Source organism: Aulonocara sp. 'chitande type north' Nkhata Bay, linkage group LG3, assembly GCF_057382095.1.
Source record: "Aulonocara sp. 'chitande type north' Nkhata Bay isolate Kocher_YH1m ecotype deep benthic linkage group LG3, A_spYH_male_GT1.1, whole genome shotgun sequence".
NCBI lineage: Eukaryota > Metazoa > Chordata > Actinopteri > Cichliformes > Cichlidae > Aulonocara > Aulonocara sp. 'chitande type north' Nkhata Bay.
In genome coordinates, this window is record NC_141346.1 from 74,465,207 (window position 1) to 74,487,115 (window position 21,909).

The 21,909-nt window shown below is 42.4% G+C and overlaps 3 protein-coding genes and 1 long non-coding RNA gene across 4 annotated transcripts in view; 2 read left to right on the forward strand and 2 right to left on the reverse strand.

The window, feature by feature from the left end:
- Positions 1-21,909, forward strand: part of LOC147337001 (protein NLRC3-like) — a 618,167-nt gene that overhangs the window by 540,138 nt on the left and 56,120 nt on the right. The window lies entirely within an intron of this gene.
- Positions 1-21,909, reverse strand: part of LOC147337013 (protein NLRC3-like) — a 504,309-nt gene that overhangs the window by 124,326 nt on the left and 358,074 nt on the right. The window lies entirely within an intron of this gene.
- Positions 5,753-7,112, forward strand: LOC147337016 (uncharacterized). Its single transcript, XR_015128556.1, has 2 exons — positions 5,753-6,246; positions 6,848-7,112. It is a non-coding gene; the product is annotated as an uncharacterized LOC147337016 (long non-coding RNA).
- Positions 7,238-10,518, reverse strand: LOC147337017 (uncharacterized). The gene is made up of 2 exons (XM_086287240.1): positions 10,173-10,518; positions 7,238-7,722 (listed from the first exon to the last, which is right to left on the reverse strand). Exons 1-2 carry the CDS (start codon positions 10,430-10,432, stop codon positions 7,452-7,454), a joined length of 531 nt encoding a protein of 176 aa, XP_086143366.1. The 5' UTR covers positions 10,433-10,518; the 3' UTR covers positions 7,238-7,451.

Genomic DNA, 21,909 nt, shown 5'->3' on the forward strand with positions numbered 1-21,909 from the left:
ATTCAGTTCCTTCACCTTTGTCTGTATTTTGGGTTCACCATGTTGTTCTGGCCACACCGAGGTAACAGATTTATATTTGAAAAACAGAGAGACATGGGGGATTGCAATAAAGATGAGACACAAACCAGACCTTAAAATAAGAACATCTGAAAACGATGTAGGTGCAGTCTGGTAGCTCAAGTATTTGCTTTAAAAAACAGAGCTAGACTCCTGGTTGTTGGAGACAAGTGAACAACTTGAGGATAATAAACCTGTCAGAGGGGCTGAAGGATCAGAGCTCATGTTCTTATAGGCTGGATCTGGATTGTGCTTTGATTCGAGTTGAAGACAAAAATATTTCAGAAATGCTGACATGTCCTGCTGGAGAGAAATATTTAAAGTATCATGACTATTTTAGTGACTATTTTTTAATTTTTCTAAAGTGGTAGTGTTCTTTGAACTGAGCACCTCTGATTTATTTCCCATGATTTTAAGAATGAAGCGATGAGTTCATGTTTACTTACAGAGCTTTGTTGGAGGCTTTGACCACTGGCAGCAGCCTCAGAAGAGCCTCCTCTGAAGCAGAGTATTTCTTCAGGTCAAACACATCCAGATCTTCTTCTGATGACAGTAAGATGAAGACCAGAGCTGACCACTGAGCAGGAGACAGTTCATCTGTGGAGAGACGTCCTGATCTCAGGGACTGTTGGATCTCCTCCACTAGAGAACGATCATTCAGTTCATTCAGACAGTGGAACAGATTGATGCTTTTCTCTGCAGACAGATTCTCACTGAGCTTCTCCTTGATGTACTGGACTGTTTTCTTTTTGGTCTGTGAGCTACTTCCTGTCTGTGTCAGCAGACCTCGTAGGAGAGCCTGATTGGTCTGCAGTGAAAGACCCAGGAGGAAGCGGAGGAACAAGTCCAGGTGTCCATTTGGACTCTGTAAGGCCTTGTTCACAGCACTCTGGTAGAAGTGTTTCTTTGCAGAATCTCCTGTTTCAGACTTCTGGGAGGTTGTTTGTTGTTGTTCCAGCAGATTGAGTCCAGAGTTGCTGAAGGTCAGATGGACATGAAGAGCAGCCAGAAACTCCTGAACACTCAGATGGATGAAGCAGAACACCTTGTCCTGGTACAGTCCTCTCTCCTCTTTAAAGATCTGTGTGAACACTCCTGAGTACACTGAGGCTGCTCTGATATCGATGTCACACTCTGTCAGGTCTGATTCATAGAAGATCAGGTTTCCTTTCTGCAGCTGATCAAAAGCCAGTTTTCCCAGAGACTCCATCATCTTCCTGCTCTCTGGACTCCAGTGTGGATCTGTTGCACGTCCTCTATTATACTTGACCTTCTTCACTTTGGCCTGAACCACCAGGAAGTGGATGTACATCTCAGTCAGGGTGTTGGGCAGCTGTCCTCCCTCTCTGGTTTCCAGCACATCCTCCAGAACTGTAGCAGTGATCCAGCAGAAGACTGGGATGTGGCACATGATGTGGAGGCTTCGAGCTTTCTTGATGTGGGAGATGATCCTGCTGGCCTGCTCCTCATCTCTGAATCGGTTCCTGAAGTACTCCTCCTTCTGTGGGTCAGTGAACCCCCTGACCTCTGTCACCCTGTGAACATACTCAGGGGGGATCTGGTCTGCTGCTGCAGGTCGTGTGGTTATCCAGACGTGAGCATAGGGAAGAAGCGTCCCCCTGATCAGGCTTGTGAGAAGTACATCAACTGTGGTGGGCATCGTAATATCAGTCACACTCTTAGTGTTGTTGAAGTCCAGAGGACCTCGACACTCATCCAGACCATCAAAGATGAACACAACCTGGAAGTCTTCAAAGCTGCAGATTCCTGCTTCTTTGGTTTCAGTAAAGAAGTGATGAACAAGTCCCACCAAGCTGAACTTTTCCTCTTTCAGCACATTCAGCTCTCTGAAAGTGAATGGAAATATGAACTGGATGTCCTGGTTGGCTTTGTCTTCAGCCCAGTCCAGGCTGTATTTCTGTGTTAAGACTGTTTTCCCAATGCCAGCCACTCCCTTTGTCAGCACTGTTCTGATCAGGTCCTGTCTTTTGGGTGAGTCTTTAAAGATGTCTTCTTGTCTGATTGTTGTTTCAGGTCTGTGTGGTTTCCTGGATGCTGTTTCAATCTGTCTGACCTCATGTTCATCATTGACCTCTGCAGTCCCTCCCTCTGTGATGTAGAGCTCTGTGTAGATCTGATTCAGAAGGGTTGGGTTTCCTGCTTTAGCGATGCCCTCAAACACACACTGGAACTTCTTCTTCAAGAGAGACTTGAGTTTAGGCTGACACTTCTGAAGAGCATCTGAATCAAAAAAAGAAGGAAAAATACAAATCTGGTCTGAAGGAGCTATGTGACGTACTTTGGCCTTTATTTAACCTATCAAGTTTTTAATATACTCATTCTACCAGAAATCAAAAAGGGGCTTCAGGAATTCCTAAATGTATTTCCTGAAAAAAGCCACGTTAAATGTTTTGAACCTCCACATCTGCATTGCTTTGCAGCTTTTCATATGTACCTGATGCCAACATGTGCAGGCTAAACAGGTTTCTGCTTTCTGTGCCTCTTCTCCAAACTTTGTAACCAAAAATAACAACATTGAAGTGTCATAACGTTCCCCACTGCTATGTTATTTAAAGAAGCATCTGAGAGAGATTCAGTAATTCACATTTAATTCTTCTCGTAATTTACAATGGCAAAAGATAATGTAAACCCTTTCTGGCCACAATTTGCTTTATTATATGTAAATGTGGCATTTTTTTCATTAAACATTTAAGTCAAATGACCGATGCTTAAAGAGTGTCCTCTTGTTAGAGAAACACTCTGACTTTTCTTTTTTAAGGCAATCAGTTTGCATGGTTTTTAAAAGTAAAGAACACTTGTGTTTAATTAAATACAGCTCACATTAGATCTAAGTAGTTTCACAGGTTTATGACGATCATCAAAATTCCTCCATGTAGTTTAGAAAATACATTTGCAGGCATGTAACAAATCCAAACATTCGTCGTAGAATGACGTTCTTGCCCTCTCCTTTTTCTTACAATGAATTCTGAGGTTTCACTTTCACATCTCAACAAACTGCAAGGTGACCATTTTTATTCATGGTATATGATGCATGACCTCACCTTGTTGAGCAGATGGATCAGAGTTCAAACGCAGCTGAGAGAAAAGAGAAGGATCTTTGATCTGAAGATGCTTGATTGTTATCTTGCATGCTTTGTCTCCTTTTTTCCTCACTGTGTCGATCAAGCTGCGTGCCTTGTCTGCTCTGAGTGGGTTCCCCTCCAGTATCGATTCTTCCTCCAACTTATTTAAGATACCATCACTTACAAGGGCCTCAAGGAGCAGTTTAAGGATTTCTATTGTTACCCTCCAGACAAAGGCTGACCGTACCCTGGCAAGCTCCTCCTCTACAGGAAGAAGAAAGAGACATAAACATGCTTCTCAGTCGAAATCATGTGAAAAATACAGTGGAACCCCGACTTACGAATACCCCATTTAACAAAAAATTCAAGTTACGAAGGCAATGAACGGCAATATTTCTGCCCATGGTACGGCAAAATGCCGGTGTAACGAAATCCGCTGGCTCTGATTGGCTGAGCCTACAATGCCCACAAGGCCTTCCGAATCATGTGACAACCCCTTGGCTTCCGTACTCGTGCTTCGCTGTTCCACTTGAACGACATATTGTTGTTCTAGTTAGCAATTAGCCTATCGTTCAGCATCACCTCACTCAAAAGGTGCAATGGCTGTTTCGACTTAAGAAAATTTTCGACTTACGAAAGACCCTCGGGAACGGATTAATTTCGTAAGTCGGGGTTCCACTGTATTCTAACTTTGTTCAATTAACACTTCAACATCTCATCAACAAATACTAAATTTTAGGGTGTGTAGGGTTAAAATGATGCCAGCTTAAAATGAAACCGGAGAAAAAATTGAAACTGAAAAATAATGAAAAATATGAAAAACAAAATCTTGTCATTCATATCCTGCATTCCAGATTAAGTTTAAAATAAGAACGAGTGCAAGTACGAACGTGAGAATTATGTATATTGTAATAGGTATATTGTACCTAAATGATAGTATATTGTACAAACATGAAAAGTATATTGTTAGAACTATATCTAATATTGTTAGAACAATAGTATACTATAATAATAAACTTTTCACGTTATAATGTGACATAGCTCTATTTTTCTTTTGCCTGGGTGGCGGCTCTACGCTTCCGTACTACGTTTCTGTATCCAACACTTTTCAATGTGGCCTCACAAAATTATTATGACTACAACAACCATGAAAAGAGTTGGATGGACATTGCTACTCAATCACAGCTGCCTGGTCAATGTTTTTCATTAGTAATTTAGCAAAGTTGATGGTGTGTGTGTCTGTAAGACAGAGAGAGGGAGAGCGAGGGACAGATTTTGTATGATAAGCTTCATGTTATGAAGGCACAGTTTGAGCACTCGGGTCGCATCAGAGCATCAGGCCATATAGTGTGAGACCCTGCATCATGACCTATGAACTTCTAACCTCTGCGATTTAATTGTACAGTTTGAGCAGGAGCTGAATAACGCGACTGAAAAAAAAAAATCGCACAGTGTTTGCCCAGCTTAATGCAGACTGTTTAAACTAAACAAGCTGCTGTTTCACATAATAAACCCTGTCAGCTGCAGTATTGTCTTCTGTTTTAACAGTTAAAGCAGTAGAGACGAGCTGTTTGCATGTGCGTGGAACTCTAGCGTCATTAACCATGCTAGCTGTTAGCTTATAGCTCACGCTAGCTAACCAGCGAGCAGTTAAAAAGACAGCCGAAGCTGCACAAAATACCCACAAACTTATCTCACTACAACGTAGCGCCGAAAATATGACTCGCAGCTCGAGCTCGACACATAAGACTGACATCCAGCTAACCACAGCTAAAGGATATTTAGAGAAAACTTAGGTTTCCTCAGGTTACATGAACTGAGTTGTTTGACGCTGAAAAGTTGGTTTGTTTTGGCTCTCACTGAAGACATAGCTGCTCTTTTGTGCTGCTTTTAAGCAAAACATTCTTTGTATGTGAGGAAAATGCTGTTCATCCCCATCAGCTCTAGCGTAGACAACCGGCTCTGCCATGTTTTCATGTGTTTCTTCTTTCCGTGTGTCCGCTACTTTGATACGCTTGGGCAGCCCGCCACTGGATTTTATAAAAATATTCTGCAGTACATCAAAAACGAAAGAAAAGAACAAAAAAACCCAAAAAAAAACCAAAAAAAAAAGAAAAAAAACCATTAATCAACATATGAACATTACCTCTGACGTTACAGCGGTTTTATTAGAGACACGGCTAAGCATTTTGCATTTTGAATAATTTTAAAAAGTTTAAATTTGCTCAGTATTGAACGGCAGAAATGAGGTTTTCTTTTCGGAAGAATGCAAAAGGGAAAAAAACAGCGGCCGACAGAGCTGTAAGCAACAGTAGACTTGTGCGTAACAAGTAAGCGAATAATGAAGAAAGGGAAACTGTTCTTGAAGTACAGAGAGAGAGAGAGAGAGAGAGAGAGAGAGAGATGTGCATCATGGTCGAAGCAAAACAGTAAAAGTCAGAGTGAATTCATGACGATGTTTATGTGAAGCGTAGTTTGGATCTTCATTTGCTGCTGGTTCGGTCAATATTGTTTGGAGAGACATCAAACTAACAGCTTTAGAATCGGCGCATAAAGGGCATGAACACAAAGCGCAGACCCAACCGTGAGAAAGGCGACATCTAACGGTGTGTTCACACCGAACGCGATGGACGCGAATAGAGCGTCAGGTTTACATGTAAAGTCAATGGAAAGGCGCGATGACGCGCGATTGCGGGTCCCGCGAAAATTCGGAAGCAGATTTGCGTCGCGAAAACGCCAAAACGCGTGAAACGCGCGTCAGTGTAGCGCGTCTGGCGCGTTTGACGCGCGAATAAAACCACGCGCATGAGTTTTTGTGTTGCATTTTGTGCATACGCGCGTTTCGCGTCTACCGCTCGAGTTGGAAAAAGCTGAACTCCAGCGTCAAATCGCGCCGCGACAACCAATCAGGAGCCTGGTGACGTGGCTGTTACCTAGGTCAAAGGGGCAGATCCAGCCAAAGCCTTTCATACTTCAATGGAGGGAAGGCTAATCAATGCGGTAGCAAACAACTCGGAGCTGTACAACACCAGCTGCTTTCAGTACCGAGACAGGAATAAAAAGGACCGAGCTTGGAGGAAGATATGTGAAGAGATCGGGCAACCTGGTAAGTTCATTCATTTCTCTTTTGAAAGTTTTCACTGACCCGGGGAAGCCGCACAAAAGCTAGCAAGCCACCGCTCATTCGGAAATAAACACCTGCACCGCGAGGGAAAAAGGTGCACGAAAGTGGCGGGCAGATGAAGACAAACCGCGGCATAATAATACTTTTACGTTTTGCAATCTACAAAGGTTTGCACTTTGAGAATCAATTGTGAGAACTGTGACCAATGTTCATGTGTGTGGGGAAAACAGTGTATAAAGTGCGTGGCCAGGGGCTAGTTATTCTGAGAACCCCTGCTGCAATAAATGAGGGACCACTGTCTACTCTACGATTATTATATCCAACCTGTTAACATTTAATACTGTATTGATAGAACCAACTGATTCTGCAGCAGAGCATCCCCAGTCCCTGAGCTCCTGCTGCTGCACCCACAGATATGTACAGCAAGCACTGATACCTTTTTAGTCGGTGGGATTCCCTTGTGATCACCTTTACTAAATATCTAAAACCAATCTGATTATATCCTGTTTTTGTTTTTTTCAATGTTGAAATTAAAATCTAGTAGCAGTCTTCTCATTTCTTTGTGTTTTGTGCTGTTTTACAGGCCCACAGAGGAGGACGGCTCCGAGGCAGATGAGGGACGGGTCCCAGGACGGTCCATCGGCGGTGGAGCTGGCCACCCTGGTGTCCCTGAAGAGTCCACACCAGTCTCCAATGGAGCATTTCCTCCTCAGCCTTGTTCCTGCTCTGGAGAGCAGCTGGTCCTTTTTATTCCTGTCTCTCTGTAAATTCTTATATTTTATATATTTATGTTTAATGTTTTTCTGTTTGAGACTTTTAATATTATTTCAAATAAATTTTTATAATGACTGATGTCTCAGTTCTACTACACAGCAAATGTTGGCACACGGCTTGACACATGTAGAATTTATTTCATATTATACTAATGACAAAATATACTAATACAGTGGGATGCAAAAGTTTGGGCAACCTTGTTAATAGACATTATTTTCCTGTATAAATCATTGGTTGTTACAATAAAAAATGTCAGTTAAATATCATACAGGAGACACACACAGTGATATTTGAGAAGTGAAAAGAAGTTTACTGGATTTACAGAAAGTGTGCAATAATTGTTTAAACAAAATCAAGCAGGTGCATCAATTTGGGCACCACAAAAAAGAAATGAAATGAATATTTAGTGTATATCAATGTGTGTGTCTCCTATATGATATATGGGGTGCCTTTGTCTGGATGTGCTTCCCATCCAGAGCTGCACAGCACAGAGGAAAGTTCCAGCGCTCCTGGAATCCCTCTGTGATGGACCGCCAGTCTCCAGGTGAAGGCACAGCCATGAAATCGTCCACTACACAGTCCCAGATGGACGTCGCTGCCTGGGGGGTGATCTGGCTCACCGTGGACACACCGACTCTGTAACTGAACGCGATGGTCCTGAAGGAGTCCCCGGTGACAAGGAACCTGGACAAAATTGTTCAAAATCAGTATTATGTGTACTGCAGTTACAAAATACATTATTCAAATTCCAAAATACTTTTGTGATGTCAGATTTAAATCACAAAACTTAAATCTTACATAAAACATTTTGTAATTATAAGGATAATTACAAAATGTATATTAGATCATATCTAAAACAGTTGTGTTTTGTTTTAACTTTAACGTATCATAATTTGATTGGTAGCAACTTTCACAACTACAGTGAGCCAATCACTCATAATTCCTAAACATGTCAATCAGGTAGGAATGAAGTAAGACATTAATAGAAATAAAGAGTTGTATGTTGACATGTAGCCCTTTCCTTGCTTAAATCATTAATATTTTTGAAAAATTAATCTGTGATAAGACAGCTTATCAAGATAGAACCATGTAACTAGAGATGAACCAAACTGTTCACAGTTTTATCTAACTCTGTTTTAATAAAGGCTGTGACCCCTGCTATAGAGTCTGACAGCTGCAGGGATTATATACAAATATTCAACTATCCCAGAATTAAACCAGGGCCCTGTGCTTCGTACGTCGCTTACTACATCCAAGATCAAATGAAACATCCAAGACCAAACCATCGCGCTAACCGTGAGCGCGCTAATCCGGTTCCCCGAACACACCTGCTGTTGACGATTAGTACAGCTGGACGCAGTAATGTGAGATCACTGGGTGTCGTAAAAGGGGCTACGCATCGATAGTAGAAACATTGATCGGCAACCCTCTGATTGGTCGGCGAAAATGTCGACGGAGCGCGCTCGGCTCGGTATTTTTCGGCAGCAGAGCAAGAACTCTTGAGTGAGGGATTTCAGGAGTTTCAGAGTTTAATCAGAACGCAAGGGAACACTGCAAAGGCTGCAGAAGCAAGGAGAGAGGGCTGGCAGGAAGTTGCTGACAAATTAAACTCGTAAGTAATTTAATAATAACAATAATAATGGAGTGGATTGATATAGTGCTTTTCAAGGCACCCAAAGCGCTTTACAATGCCACTATTCATTCACTCTCACATTCACACACTGGTGGAGGCAGCTACAGTTGTAGCCACAGCTGCCCTGGGGCAGACTGACAGAAGCCAGGCTGCCATATCGCGCCATCGGCCCCTCTGGCCAACACCAGTAGGCAGTAGGGTAGATTTATTATATTACACTATATTATCCAATATTATATTACATTATATTATAATATGTTATATTTTATCCTGTGTCACATTAGAGCCACAACAGGACCCACTAGAACATGGGAACAGGTAAAAGTGAAATATAAGAATATTCTACAGAATGGTAATATTTATCACTTGTATTGCTTTTAGTCTCTTGGAAAGAGACCCTGGAATAATCTGTTTGTTTATAACAGCAACCAAGAAAAGGGCAGAGCAACAAAAGACAGGTGGTGGTCCTGCACCCCCTCGTCAACAAGTTGGTTAAGTGAATAATACCCTCACGGGAAAATCGATATCTCTCTATGAGCACACTGTCGCGCTGAGCTAAAGGATCCTGTCTGTCCCGCAATATACGCTGAATTCTGAGGACTCTCCTTATCAATCTTGCACCTTCCGCAATGGGTGGCTCGCGTATACGGACAGGACATGACTGCGACAGGCTTCCCAAATCCACCTTCGCTTTTATAGCCGTGGTCTCTCATCTTGATTACACGAAGTAATTTACAATTACTACTCTGAAATATGAATTACATCTGTAATAATCACATACATGTAATAGAATGTTAATAGTACATTTCCCTTTTTTAGGGAATGACCTGTATGTATCTGTGTGAAATCAATAAATGGATCAGGTGCTGCATTGTCTTTAGTTACATTGATGTTATTTATTTATGGTGAAACAGTGGTGGAATATCGCTGTTGCTTTCGTATACATGAAGCGGACATACCTGCGTGGCCGCGATCTAATCCTGTTTACATAAAGTAAACCTGCTCCCCAGCAGGTTTACGCTTACGGCTCTGTTGCTATGACAGCAAGTCCCGGATGGGCTTCGGGGAACCGAACGATCCAGGATCACGCGAAATCGTCAACAATCTAATCCAGCTAACTTACTTAGCGAGGTACGAAGAACAGGCCCCAGGTCTAAATAAAAAGGAGTGAGTATCACTACAAGGTTAACTCAGTGGTCCTAATGCTACAGTTTGATATCAGCAAACACCGAGCGCATACATTGATGTGACACCACAGCCATGCTATCATTCAAACACTGATAACAGCATAAATCGAATTAAATCGGGACTTGATGAGAGCTTCTGAGTATCACTAGAAATATTATAAACAGTCGTCTCTGTACCACAGTTTGCTTTCAGTAAACACCGACAGCATTCACTGTTAGCATAGCACATCCATGTTAGCAGTGTATAACTGGATGGTTTAGCATATTAGCACAGATATCAATAAAGGACTACCGTATTAAATAGTTTTACTAACCTCAGGCAGACGGACAGGCGCTCTGCAGGTGGGATTGAGCGTCTGTAGTTGGTGTCTAGGCGGGCGATGCTGGGACCGACGAGGGAAAGCAGGTCCTCAAACTGGCCGACGGTGATAGCGCTGGAATCGGCCGTCATCCAGGCGCAGCTCCTGGAGCAAGTGGTGAAACTCACCAAACTGCTCATGCCTCTGGAGGACCTGATGGACCCAGGTACGGCGAGGACGTCTTTTACGCTGCTGCTCTGCTCTCCACAGTACATAGAGAAGGGAGACTCTCTCTTCAAGCGCTAGCTCGACAGCTGCCATCTTGCAAAGATGTCTGGCACAACTTCCTCCCACATTCCTCCCACATTTCCGGTTCACGCGCGTCAAAATATGATATTTTGGAGCGCGATGGATTTTTCTTGGACACGCGTTGAGACGCGAATGTGCACGCGTCAAATTAGGGGCGTTTGGGGCGTTTTATTCGCGTCCATCGCGTTCGGTGTGAACACACCGTAACTGATTCTGATCCGCGGGTCGCACTGTGTGTTTAGGTCTTTGTGCAGAATCCGTGTTCCTGCTCTCATTTACTGTCTTAGCTGTTTGGTGGTTGTTGAAATTTTGTGAGGTTTAACCTGAGATTCTGGCGTTTCGGGCAAAATAAATTTATATTAAAAAATCGATTCAGGATTTTAATGAATCGATTTCACGTTATCCAAGCCAGAATCGATTTTAATCGATAAATCGATTATAAAAACCCACCCCTAATTATTACCGACCTTGGGTTTAATTTGGACAGTGATTTTAAACTGGAAAGTAAATTATAATTGTTGTCTAGTTTTTCAAAGTATAGCGTTTTTTATTTTAGGCAACTGACAGCAGTGAAATGTTTTCTTTCAAATTCAACAATTTTATTTGTCACACACACAATACAACATATGGTTTCTAGGCAGCACTTTGAAACAGTGATCCATACTTTTATTTCATCCCATCTGGACTACTGTGATTGACTTTATGTGGGAGTCAGTCATTACTCTCGCATGCTCAGCTGGTTCAAAACACTGCTGCATGAAGAACCTATAAAAGAGAGCATGTTACCCCTGTCTTAGCCTCGCTCCACTGGCAGCCTGTATATTTTAGAGTTCATTTTAAAATTGTTGTGTTTAGTTTTACATTTTTCACAGTCTTGCCCTGCCTTACCTTCTTCATGCCTACACACCTCATCAGTCAGCTGACCAGCTCACTCAGATAGCCTTCTCTATCATTGTTCACAAGTTATGGACTAACTTGCCGTTACATGTTAGAGAGCCCCCTTCACTGTCCACTTCAAAAACACATCTTAAAACCCATTTTATTCTTTCTGACCCACTGAGACTCGGTCTGTTTTAGTTATTTGACCTTTTTTATTGTTTTTTATATCACATGTATTGTTATTATTTAGTATCGATGTACAGCACTTTGTGTCACCTATGGCTGTTTTGAAGTGTATTATAAATAAAGATAGTAGGTAGGTAACTGCGGTTATACTTATGGGCAACTGTTCATTAACTGGGGCTCAGAGCTTAGTTACACTGCAGAGCTGAGGATACAGAGATACCACATGGAAACAACCTGAGTTCCTATTGGTCAGTGCAGGCTTCATGTGTTTCTACCTTACCAATGGCTCCTGAGACAAACTAAGGAATTATTACCTTGTGATAAACAGGATGAAGATGCCTGGGCTGAGGGTTTCCCTGTTGGAGTAAAGTGCACCATGAATAAGGAACTGTTTGTTTAACAATGAAGACCTGCATGGCTTCAAAATACTCTAAATATAATCTCCAAAAGTTGATTCTGTTCATCTGGACGTAGTGTTTTCTGGGAGAAACGTGTCGTCACTCACCCAAGTGACTTCTTCAGTCTCAGCTGACTGCAGGTTTCAATCTTATAAACAGTACATTTGGATATTGACTGAAACCAGCCCACTGAAGGAACAATGGGCTGGGAGGGCAGTGTCTTCATCGTAATTAAGCAAAATCTCATGACCACTGATCAACAACCACTGATCAATAACCATGAGTCCCATTCACAGAGAGTTGGGGAATGGCTGCAATCACAGCATTGTAAGATGGTGACAGATGTACGAAACGTTTCTCCCACTGAAAACGCTACATTCAGATGAAAAAACAAAAACAACTTTTGGAGATTTACTTACCTGCATGATTGAGCATGCATCAAGATGTCTAAATATAATATTTGTACTCAAACAAATTTAGAAGAGAAAAGACACACAATTGAAAGTTCAGACTAAAACAGCCTCAGTTTTCCATCCATAAACTGTGACAGTGTTGTCCTGATACTGCACTGAGTCATGTCTTTTTTCTCTGACTGACCTTCATTCATCTTCTTTAAAATCAACTCTGCCACCTCCATTACATGGCGAGTAGTGTATGTCTCCACCATAAGATCCACTGTTCCATGACGTCCATCCTTCCTTGCGTTCTCCAGTCGGCTCTTTTTGATGGTTGTGAAATCACCTCCGGGTCCTTTTTCCAGGTACCAGTGGAAAAGTTTCAGCTCCTCTTCTCCCAAATCTTCCAGCATGTTCAGCAACTGCTCCTCAACAGATTTTTCCATCTTTCAACTGTAAAACATGAGAGAGAACATGAATCTCATCACATGTCCAATGTATTTACTTATTTAGAATATTTAGAGTTTGAGCAGTTTGAGTTCAGGTTTTGTTCTCAGAGCTTTTATTGAGCCATAATGTCTCCTTTTACCTCTTGAGCTCCAGCGCCCCCAGTACAAAGGGGGTGAACTGCCGTTTAACCCTCCAGCTCTCAGGTCTTTAATGCAAATATGGACACGTATCCACAAAAAGCTCAGAATTCACCCAAAGAATTCACATCAGCTCACACACACTTTCTACCTGCAGAGGAAACAAATCATTCATGTGCACATCAGCTGAAATCCTCCTTTCATCATGTGTGCTGTCCAAATATCAGCTGCTTCTTTCCTGCTTCATCTCAGTGTCAGCTGGATGCAGTCAGACAGCAGTGTGAGGCAGAGGAAGCTGCCATCAGCTGCTCTGCTATCAGTCCACTAGATGGAGCCTGAAGCACACACGATGCATTCACTGACACACACTGAGTCACTGTGACTGGAAGCTTCAGTCAGTCCAACACGTGTGACTAACCCATTTTTAGATCTGGGCTCTAAAAATCTGCTTATTGGCTCTCAGCTATAGTTAAGCAAGATGTCTTTGGTGAATTGAGGCTGTTTTATACAAGCTGAAGACACTGACTTATTCTTCACTCAGATATGCTGTGACATTCTAATGTTACAATGTTTTTATTCTGGGACTACAGGAATGATTTTATATGATTCAAAGTTCAAAACAATCCTTTCTATCCTCTCTTTCACTTAGCCCAGTTCATCCTGTCTGGAAGCCTTTTGAAGCCTCCTTTAAGTCCGGCCTTTCCACTGAATCTGCTGATGGAGACACCATCTCCTCCACCTGCAGCTGTGGAGGTTCAGAGAAATAAATCTAACCTAGAGGTATATCTCTATATCTACAAAAGAAAGAAAGAAAAATGAATCAAACAGATTTTCTCTTTTGTTATTGGAAACATTGGAAACAATATCAGAGTCTACAAGAGAACAAAGATCCCCGCAGGATGTCACTGTTTGGGAAATACTCCAGTCATCCCCCCGAACCTGGTTAGTGACCTGAATCAGTGCTTTTTCCATGAATCCTACCGATGCTACCATGAAAACATGTTCAGCTTGTGTTTGAAGATGACTCACATGCTGACATTAGATACAGAAGAACTGAGAACATAAAGGGAGCAGCTTATTGAGGGAAACCCAAAAAAAGCAGAACACAAGCAGCTCTGTCCTCTGTCTCACATCATGTTCATGAGGAGGAAAAAAGCCCCTAAAGTTCCTAAAGACAAACTCTTATAGGAGGAAACAAAGCAAACTTACAGCCGTCCTGGAAGGAGGCAGGACTCCACCTGAAGCTTAGCACAGGGGGGGAGGAGGCAGATTTTCAGAAGAGTTTCTGACAGTTTAACTTGGTGATGTCAGATTTAATCTCGTCTCATTTGTTACGTTCCCCTGAGGGGTCTAGGCGGTGAGGGGGAAGTACCAAAAAGTGTCCGGGTCAGAAAAAGGAGACAAGAAGGCAAAGGGGTTAAATTAAAGAGTTTTATTAAAGTAGCTCAACTAAAAGAGACTGACAAACCGCTATCACCATTTAAGAAAACAAACAAAACTCAGGCGTTGCTCAATAAAGTAAAACGTAAGCCAAAAAGAAAGAGAGCAGCTCACTAGCTGTAACCACTCACATGGCACTCTGGCCCAGAGCTCACCTTTCCCTGGGATTAAATACTTTTGATTACTGACGAGAGTCAGCTGTGTAAGAGGGAAAGCTGGCACCTCAGGCAGAAGCCATTGAAGGACACGCCCACACAGGCACCTTCAGGAGGAGGCCCTGCTAGGGCCGTAACACATTTCTGTTTTTCCACTGAGCAGGTTCAGCTTTTATTAAAATAAATATGTTTGTGTCTTTCTCTAAATTCTTAATTATTAGTAATGTTCCCTGAGAAATCAACATTTCTTGGTTCTGATACAAGAATGTCGTTTTCATGGCCGCCATTCACGTGACCCAAAGTGTTTCTAATCTCTGGAGAACCGAGGTTTTACTGGTGCTCCTGAATGCAGCATAAGAAGGAATTTTCCACTAAGTTTCATGTGACATGAACACAGACGGATGACGTGTCTGTGTCAGTCTTTTTCTTTTGAAACAAACTTTATTGAGACCTATGAACAGTCCAACACCCATGAATGAAATTTAGAGGATTCAAAGAAATATTGATAAAAGTTCTCGGAGCTGCTGTGCAAATATTTTTAACTCACTATGGAAACTCCTGGTTTCACACTTTAAGCTTTTTTGCTCAAGCAGTTGTACAGAAATAATATTAAACTATAACAGTACTGATATACAGTGATCCACTCAAAAATAAACAGAGATATAAAACTTCTGTCCATTCTGCCATTAAAACGGTAAAATAGATCCACTGATCTGATTTTGTTTTTACTGTTTATGAAGAATAAGCAAATATATTATAAGATGATGAGAGGTGAGAAAAAAAATGCTCAGAATCACTCGTTTGTATTCAAATGTCAAAGTTCGTGTTCATCTGTTCCTCTCCTACACGTCACTATAAAGTTTAATCTTCTAAAAGTCAAAGTTTGAGTTCATATTCACTGCAGTCTTGTACAATATCTACATGTTAACGTTTGTTTGTGCTAAACTGTTCATTTGTTCTGTTTCATAATAAAATATAGATATAAACATCTGTAACATCTGCACTTTAATATCTGGTATTTTGTACAGACAGAAGACAAAAGGTTTACTTTAGTATTAAAATATGAGTCCCGTACAAATCAAATATGTATATATAAAACTTTAAACTGATTTTTTTCAAACTTTTTTCCTCACCAGGAAAAAAGAAAAACTTTTTTCACGCCAAAGCTCAACATCTGACTTACTATTAATATAAAAACCGTGACTGAAGCATCTTTAAATGTTCCGATTTATTAACAGTGTTTTAAACTTAATACAGTAACTTTTGTTCAGTCTGAGAAATGTAAAACATGTTTTATCCTCCATCTTTGTTTCAGTGTGAACAGTCTGAGCGGACAGTTCGTGATATTTTTAACAGAGGCCGACCTGCTGAATCAAATTTGTTTTAAAAAGTCCTCTGCTGTCCCTCCACCTGATGCCTCTGAACACAAAGGGTGAGAACTTTAAATTAACACTGTGGCAGATATGTAACCATCTTTAAATGATCTCACTGACTTACAGACAAACGAAGGAAGACGTCTGTGGTGGCTGAAACCTCCACCCGAAACATATCCACAGACAGCAAGGTTTTGTAGTTTTGTAATTTTTAATTAGTTTCTATTTCCATTTCTTTTTCACTTTGTGTTTTTAATTCTGTTTAGTTTCAGTTAGTTTCCACGGTGAGTTTGCTTGTTTCAGTTTATATTTGATTTTTTATTTATTATATATTTACGGGGTCAGAGGCTGGACTGACGGAGATTAATGTAGATTTTATGATAAAAACGTAACTTTTTGAAAGCAGTGACTCGGTCTTTTTTTTTTAGCCAAACTAACAACACTAACAGGCCATTTCCTGTAAAATGTTAATCAGTTTTCCAAAATCATTTCATTGATCATTCTCAATAATTTAGTTTTAGTTTGTGTTTTTATTTCTACTTTAACTTTTTTCAGATCTAGCTGTAGTTCTAAGTTGAGTTTCAGTTTCATGTGTTTTGTAACACTTCTTCCTGTTGGAGACGAGCCAACAGTTTGTGACGCAGTATTTTTAAGACCGACATGTTGAGCCTGTATCTAACACACATCTATACGAAGTATTCATTTACAAAGTGCGCTCTCTGTCTCCTGCTGTGCGTGTAAATAAAAACATCCGGAGCTCAGCGGCTCTCCGGTTGAGCTCAGGCCACATTCAGTGTGTTTAGTCTGATTCCCGGACTCTGATCACACAAGGCCAGAAAATGGCGGAGACACTCGGCCTTGTTGGAAAACGTTACACACTGACTTTAATGGAGAGACCGGAAATACAAACACACACAGTTTGTTGTGTGAAGAAATCAAACACGAGCTGAACAAACAGTAAAGTTCCTAAAGACAAACTGTTAAAGGAGGAAACAAAGCAAACTTACAGTTTCTTCACACACCAACAACAAGCTCCACTCCACACCTGGACACTAAACACGGACACACAGGTGAGCTGCTTCCTGGAAGGAGGCGGGACTCCACCTGAAACTCAGCACAGGTGGGAGGGGCTCAGCTCTGTGTGTGCTGATGTGTTAACTTTAAAAATATGCCGTCTGACTGCTCAGACTGAGTCAGAGTAAAGTTCACATGCTGACGTGTGGAGACATGAAACCTTGTTGTAGCTGCAGGTGTGAACACACTGATCCCAGATCAGCTCTGCTGTATTTGTAACATGAACATTTCTGCTGCAAAGCTTCAAATGTTCAGCATGTTTCTCTGTTTCCAGTCTATAGATCCAGTCACACTTTCTACCTTCACCTGTGCAGTAAAGACTGAGAGCAGAGCTGAAAGCAAGCGTCCAATCAGTGAGCAGCATCAACACCTGAGCTTCATTCAGACTCTGTTATTGAAGATGTTGTTGGTACAAAGTTCATCTGCTGCTCACATGAATCCATGAAAGATTTATTTCACTGAATGTTTCTTCAAAGCTCATTTCAACCTGTTGAAGTCATGAATGAAAGTGCAGACTGAGAGTGGATCACATGATGTTTGAGGTGTGTCATGTGACATGTTCAGTATTGTCACACATGTCTAGATTGTCCCTGATATCATAGCTGCTCAAACACTGATGATTATATTTGAAGAATTATTCCTGATGGCAGCAAAGTTTGAATGGAGCTCTCTGTCTGTGCTGATTTGTCGCCCTCTGGAGGTCAAAGCACAAACTGCATGATGTCACTGTAACCACCACAGAGACAGGAAGTGTTTTTATGACTGAAACACTGAAATGATGCTAACGGCTGTCGTTAGGCTCACTGACAGCAGTGCTGATGTGTTCATGTCAAACACTGGCTCAGGTCAGACTCCTTCATCCTTCTCCAGCGTGAGGCCGCCCTCAGACCCACAGGAGCTCTGACCTTTGACCTCCTGACCCTAACCATTTTAGTCTTGTTGCATCTTTAAATGCAAATCCATCCAAACTGTAGCCGAGCAAAAGAAGCTGGAAGTTGTTCTATGAATGATGTTGTTGAAGGAACTTGGAAAGAAAAGCGTCTGGACTTCTTTAAGTTGTTTGAAGAGGGACATGGACGTCTTAACGCCCACTCACATCCTGGGACATTTGATCACAGGAAATCACATGATAGGGTGGGGCTAAATCTCACAATGGGTTCACCCAAAACCTTGGCTGATTGAGACCCACACCCGTTTTTACACCTTGGCTCGTGTGATTAGGTAGAGGATCAACAGGGGCTCCGTGTCCCTGAATTTAAACTGAATTTAAGCACACCATGAACAATAGAATAGAATAGAATAGAATAGAATAATCCTTTAATTGTCCCACAAGGGGAAATTTGGTTGTAACAGCAGCCAAAAAGACAAATATACAAACAAACAGTACACAGGACACAGAACAGAAACATACACAATTTTTCTTACACATTTACATCAAGGACTATATACAGGACTATAAACAGAGTACTGTTTAGTTATTAAATTAAATAAAAATAATTACAGGTAAGAGGCAAACCAGGTTGTAGTGCGAATTGGTTGATTAACTAACTTATTGCTGTTACAGCATTGACGTAAACATCTATGTTTGTTGGGAGCAGTTCTGATTGTGCAGTCTGACAGCTGCAGGGAGGAAGGACCTGCAGAAACGCTCCTTCATGCATCGAGGATGCAGCAGTCTGTCACTGAAGCAGCTCTGCAGTTCAGCAACATTTACATGCATGGGGTGGGAGACTCTGTCCATCAGAGATGTTATTTTGGCCAGAGTCCTTCTGTCTCCCACCACCTGCACTGGGTCCAGGGTGCATCCCAGAACAGAGCTGGCCTTCCTGATGAGTTTATCCAACCTCTTCCTCTCAGCTGCCGATAAACTGCTGCTCCAACATACAACACTGTAAAAAATGACAGATGCCACCACAGAGTCATAGGTCTTTAAAAGCGCTCCCTGGACTTCAAATGACCTCAGCCACCTCAGCAGGTAGAGTCTGCTCTGACCCTTCCTGTGTTGTGGCTCCAGTCCAGTTTATTATTCAGGTGAACACCCAGGTACTGTGGAGAAGGGAAATTATTTTACTGCTATTGTTAAATAATTGTCATCATTACCATTGCATTAATAATATAATCTGGAGTTTATATTGCATTCAGGGGTTAAACAGTGTCTCTTTCAGAAAGACTGAGTTGCAGGCTGACAGGAAGTTGTATGCAGAAGTGAAAGCAGGAAGTTATTTTGAGCAGCAGGCTAAGACGAGGCTTTAACAATGTAACAGATAGCTTTAAGAAGGCTTTAAGGTTTTATGCATACAGGTATTAAATTAACTTTGTATTCCAGGTGCAGTTATAACTATTTTATACATATTGCATATCTGTGCTTATTTGAGTTGATGTTCAGGTTCTTTAAAGGTCTTAAGCTTCATCTAGTGAGAGTGTCTAGATGATCCATGCTGAGGGAAAACTAGAACATAGAAGGAATTGCAATACATGCTTACAAAACACTTATATATCAGATCATTTTATATTAAGGTTTTAGTAGAGGTTCTTGGTTAAAACATTTATTTAGTAGAAGACATACACATAGTCTCAGTGAGCCTCTGGTCTGGTAAAAGGTCAGAAGTGCAACAGGTGAATTGAGAAAGAGCATTTGAGGACGAGACACAGACAGTAGGTGAAGAGGTGACACAAAGAGTATGTGAGGTCAACACACACACACACACACACATTAGTTAGAGAAGAGGTTACTCATGTCTGGTTGTAACTGCAAAAGTGTCTCGGTAAAAGAGGAACCGTTCCTTGTTGTCTCGGCAAGAAAGAGGAACAAGACAAGAACTGAAAGGTAGACAGGAAGGGCTAGCCATGAAAATAGAAGATGATCTTCTGGGTTAAAAGTCTGATCTATGTATAAAATGTATCTGTGACGCATGAAGGGGCGTCAGTAAACAAACCCTGATGCTATAAAATATCTGTTCATGCTTTGATTAAGTCGAGGACTACTGGCTGTCTGCGTACAGAGTGTCTTCCCACACGTGTGTTCATTAAAATCATTGTTTGACCAAAGAGCTTCTGGACCATGGGTGGTGTGTACTCTCCTTCCTCAATTTTGAACCTTAACAGTACCTATAAGAGTCCACTATCTCAATGTCCACTCCCTGGATGTTCACCGCTGTCAGTGTGGTGGGTCTGCGTCTCCGGAAGTCCACCACCAGCTCCTTGGTTTTCCCGCCGTTGATCAGCAGGTGGTTCTGCTGACACCAGTCCACAAAGTCCAGAGTCCACCGTCTGTGCTCTGAGTCGTCCTCACCTGTGATGAGGCGACTATGGCAGAGTCGTCAGAGAACTTCTGTAGGTGGCAGCGTGGGGAGTGGATGGAGAAGTCTGCAGTGTAGAGGGTGAAGAGGAACGGTGCCAGCACAGTTCCCTGTGGGGCCCCCGTACTGCAGACCAGCGTGTCAGAGACACAGCCCTGTGACCTCACATACTGTGGATGTTCTGTGAGGTAGTCCAGTATCCACTGGGACATGTGGTGGTCCATTCCCGATAGCTCCAGCTTGTCTCTCAGAAGTCGTGGCTGGATGGTGTTGAAAGCACTGGAGAAATCAAAGAACATGATCCTCACAGTGTTTCCAGGCTTCTCCAGGTGAGTCAGAGCTCGGTGCAGGAGGAAGATGATGGCGTCCTCCACCCCGATGCCAGGCTGGTAAGCAAACTGCAGCGGATCCAATGAAGACCTCACCAGGGGGCGCAGATGGTTTAGAACCAACCTCTCGAGGGTCTTCATCAGATGCGATGTCAGGGCTACCGGCCTGTAGCTGCTGAGGTCCTTGGGATGGGAGGTCTTTGGTACCGGTACCACACAGGAGGTCTTCCACAGCTGTGGTACTTTCCCCAGTGACAGGCTCAGGTTGAACAGATATCGATGCCACACAGTTCATCGGCGCAGCATCTCAGGAGCCTGGAGCTGAGGCCATCTGGACCTGCAGCCTGCCGCACCTTGATCTTGTGAAGCTCGTTCCTCACTTGAAGTGCTGAGATAGAAAGAGTGGATTTTGGGGGAGGAGGGTGTATGTTGGAGTCCACAGAAGCCGGGGGTGGGTATGATGGCTGGGAGCTGGGAGGTGTGAAGCTGAGAGGTGTGAAGTCCTGAGATGAAGGACAGGCAGTCCCTGAAGATGAAGAAGATTGGAGCAGGGGGGACGATGCTGTGGGAGGGGTGGGTGTTTGATCAAACCTATTAAAATATTTATTTAGGTCATTCACCCACCCCAAGTCTCCTGCAGCCTGGGGGGTTGGTTTTTGTCCTGAGATTGTCTTCAGGCTGTTCCAAACCTCCCTGATGTTGTTCTGTTGCAGCTGCTCTTCCATCTTCCTCCTGTAGTTTTCCTTTCCTTGCCTTATCTTCCATTTCAGCTTCTTCTGAACAACTCTCAGCTCCTGTTTGTCTCCAGATCTAAAGACTCTTCTTCTCCTTGAGGGGAGCCTTAATTTCAGGATTTATCCATGTCTTGTTGTTAGAAAAACACCATACCTGTTTGATGGGTATGGTGTTGTCCACACAGAAGTTCATGTAATCCGTAATGCAGTCTGTGATGCTGTTGAGGTCATCCTCCAGGGGGCTGCAGAGGTTGTCCCACACAGTAGAACAGAAACAGTCCCTCAGAGCCTCTTCAGTCTCTGCCGACCATTTCCTTACTGTGCGTTTCACAACTGGTTCCCTGTGTACTAGAGGTTTATACACAGGCTGGAGATGAACCAGATTGTGATCAGAGCCCCTCGGGGGAGGAAGAGGTGATGAGCTGTATGCCTCATTGGTGTTGGCATACAATAAGTCCAATGTTTTATTGTCTCTGGTGTAGCAGGTAACATACTGGGTGAAGGTGGGGAGAGTGGAGGACAGGGAGATGTGATTAAAGTCCCCAGAGATCAGGAAAAGGGCCTGAGGGTGCTGTGTTTGGAGTCTGCTGGTTA

What these genes read in the sequence shown, in the direction of transcription:
- LOC147337017 (XM_086287240.1), bottom strand. Translation starts at nt 10,432, where the DNA reads ATGTACTGTGGAGAGCAGAGCAGCAGCGTAAAAGACGTCCTCGCCGTA. An exon ending in CGCCTGTCCGTCTGCCTGAG is followed by an intron (nt 7,723 to 10,172) that starts GTTAGTAAAACT and finishes AATTTTGTCCAG; the next exon opens with GTTCCTTGTCACCGGGGACT.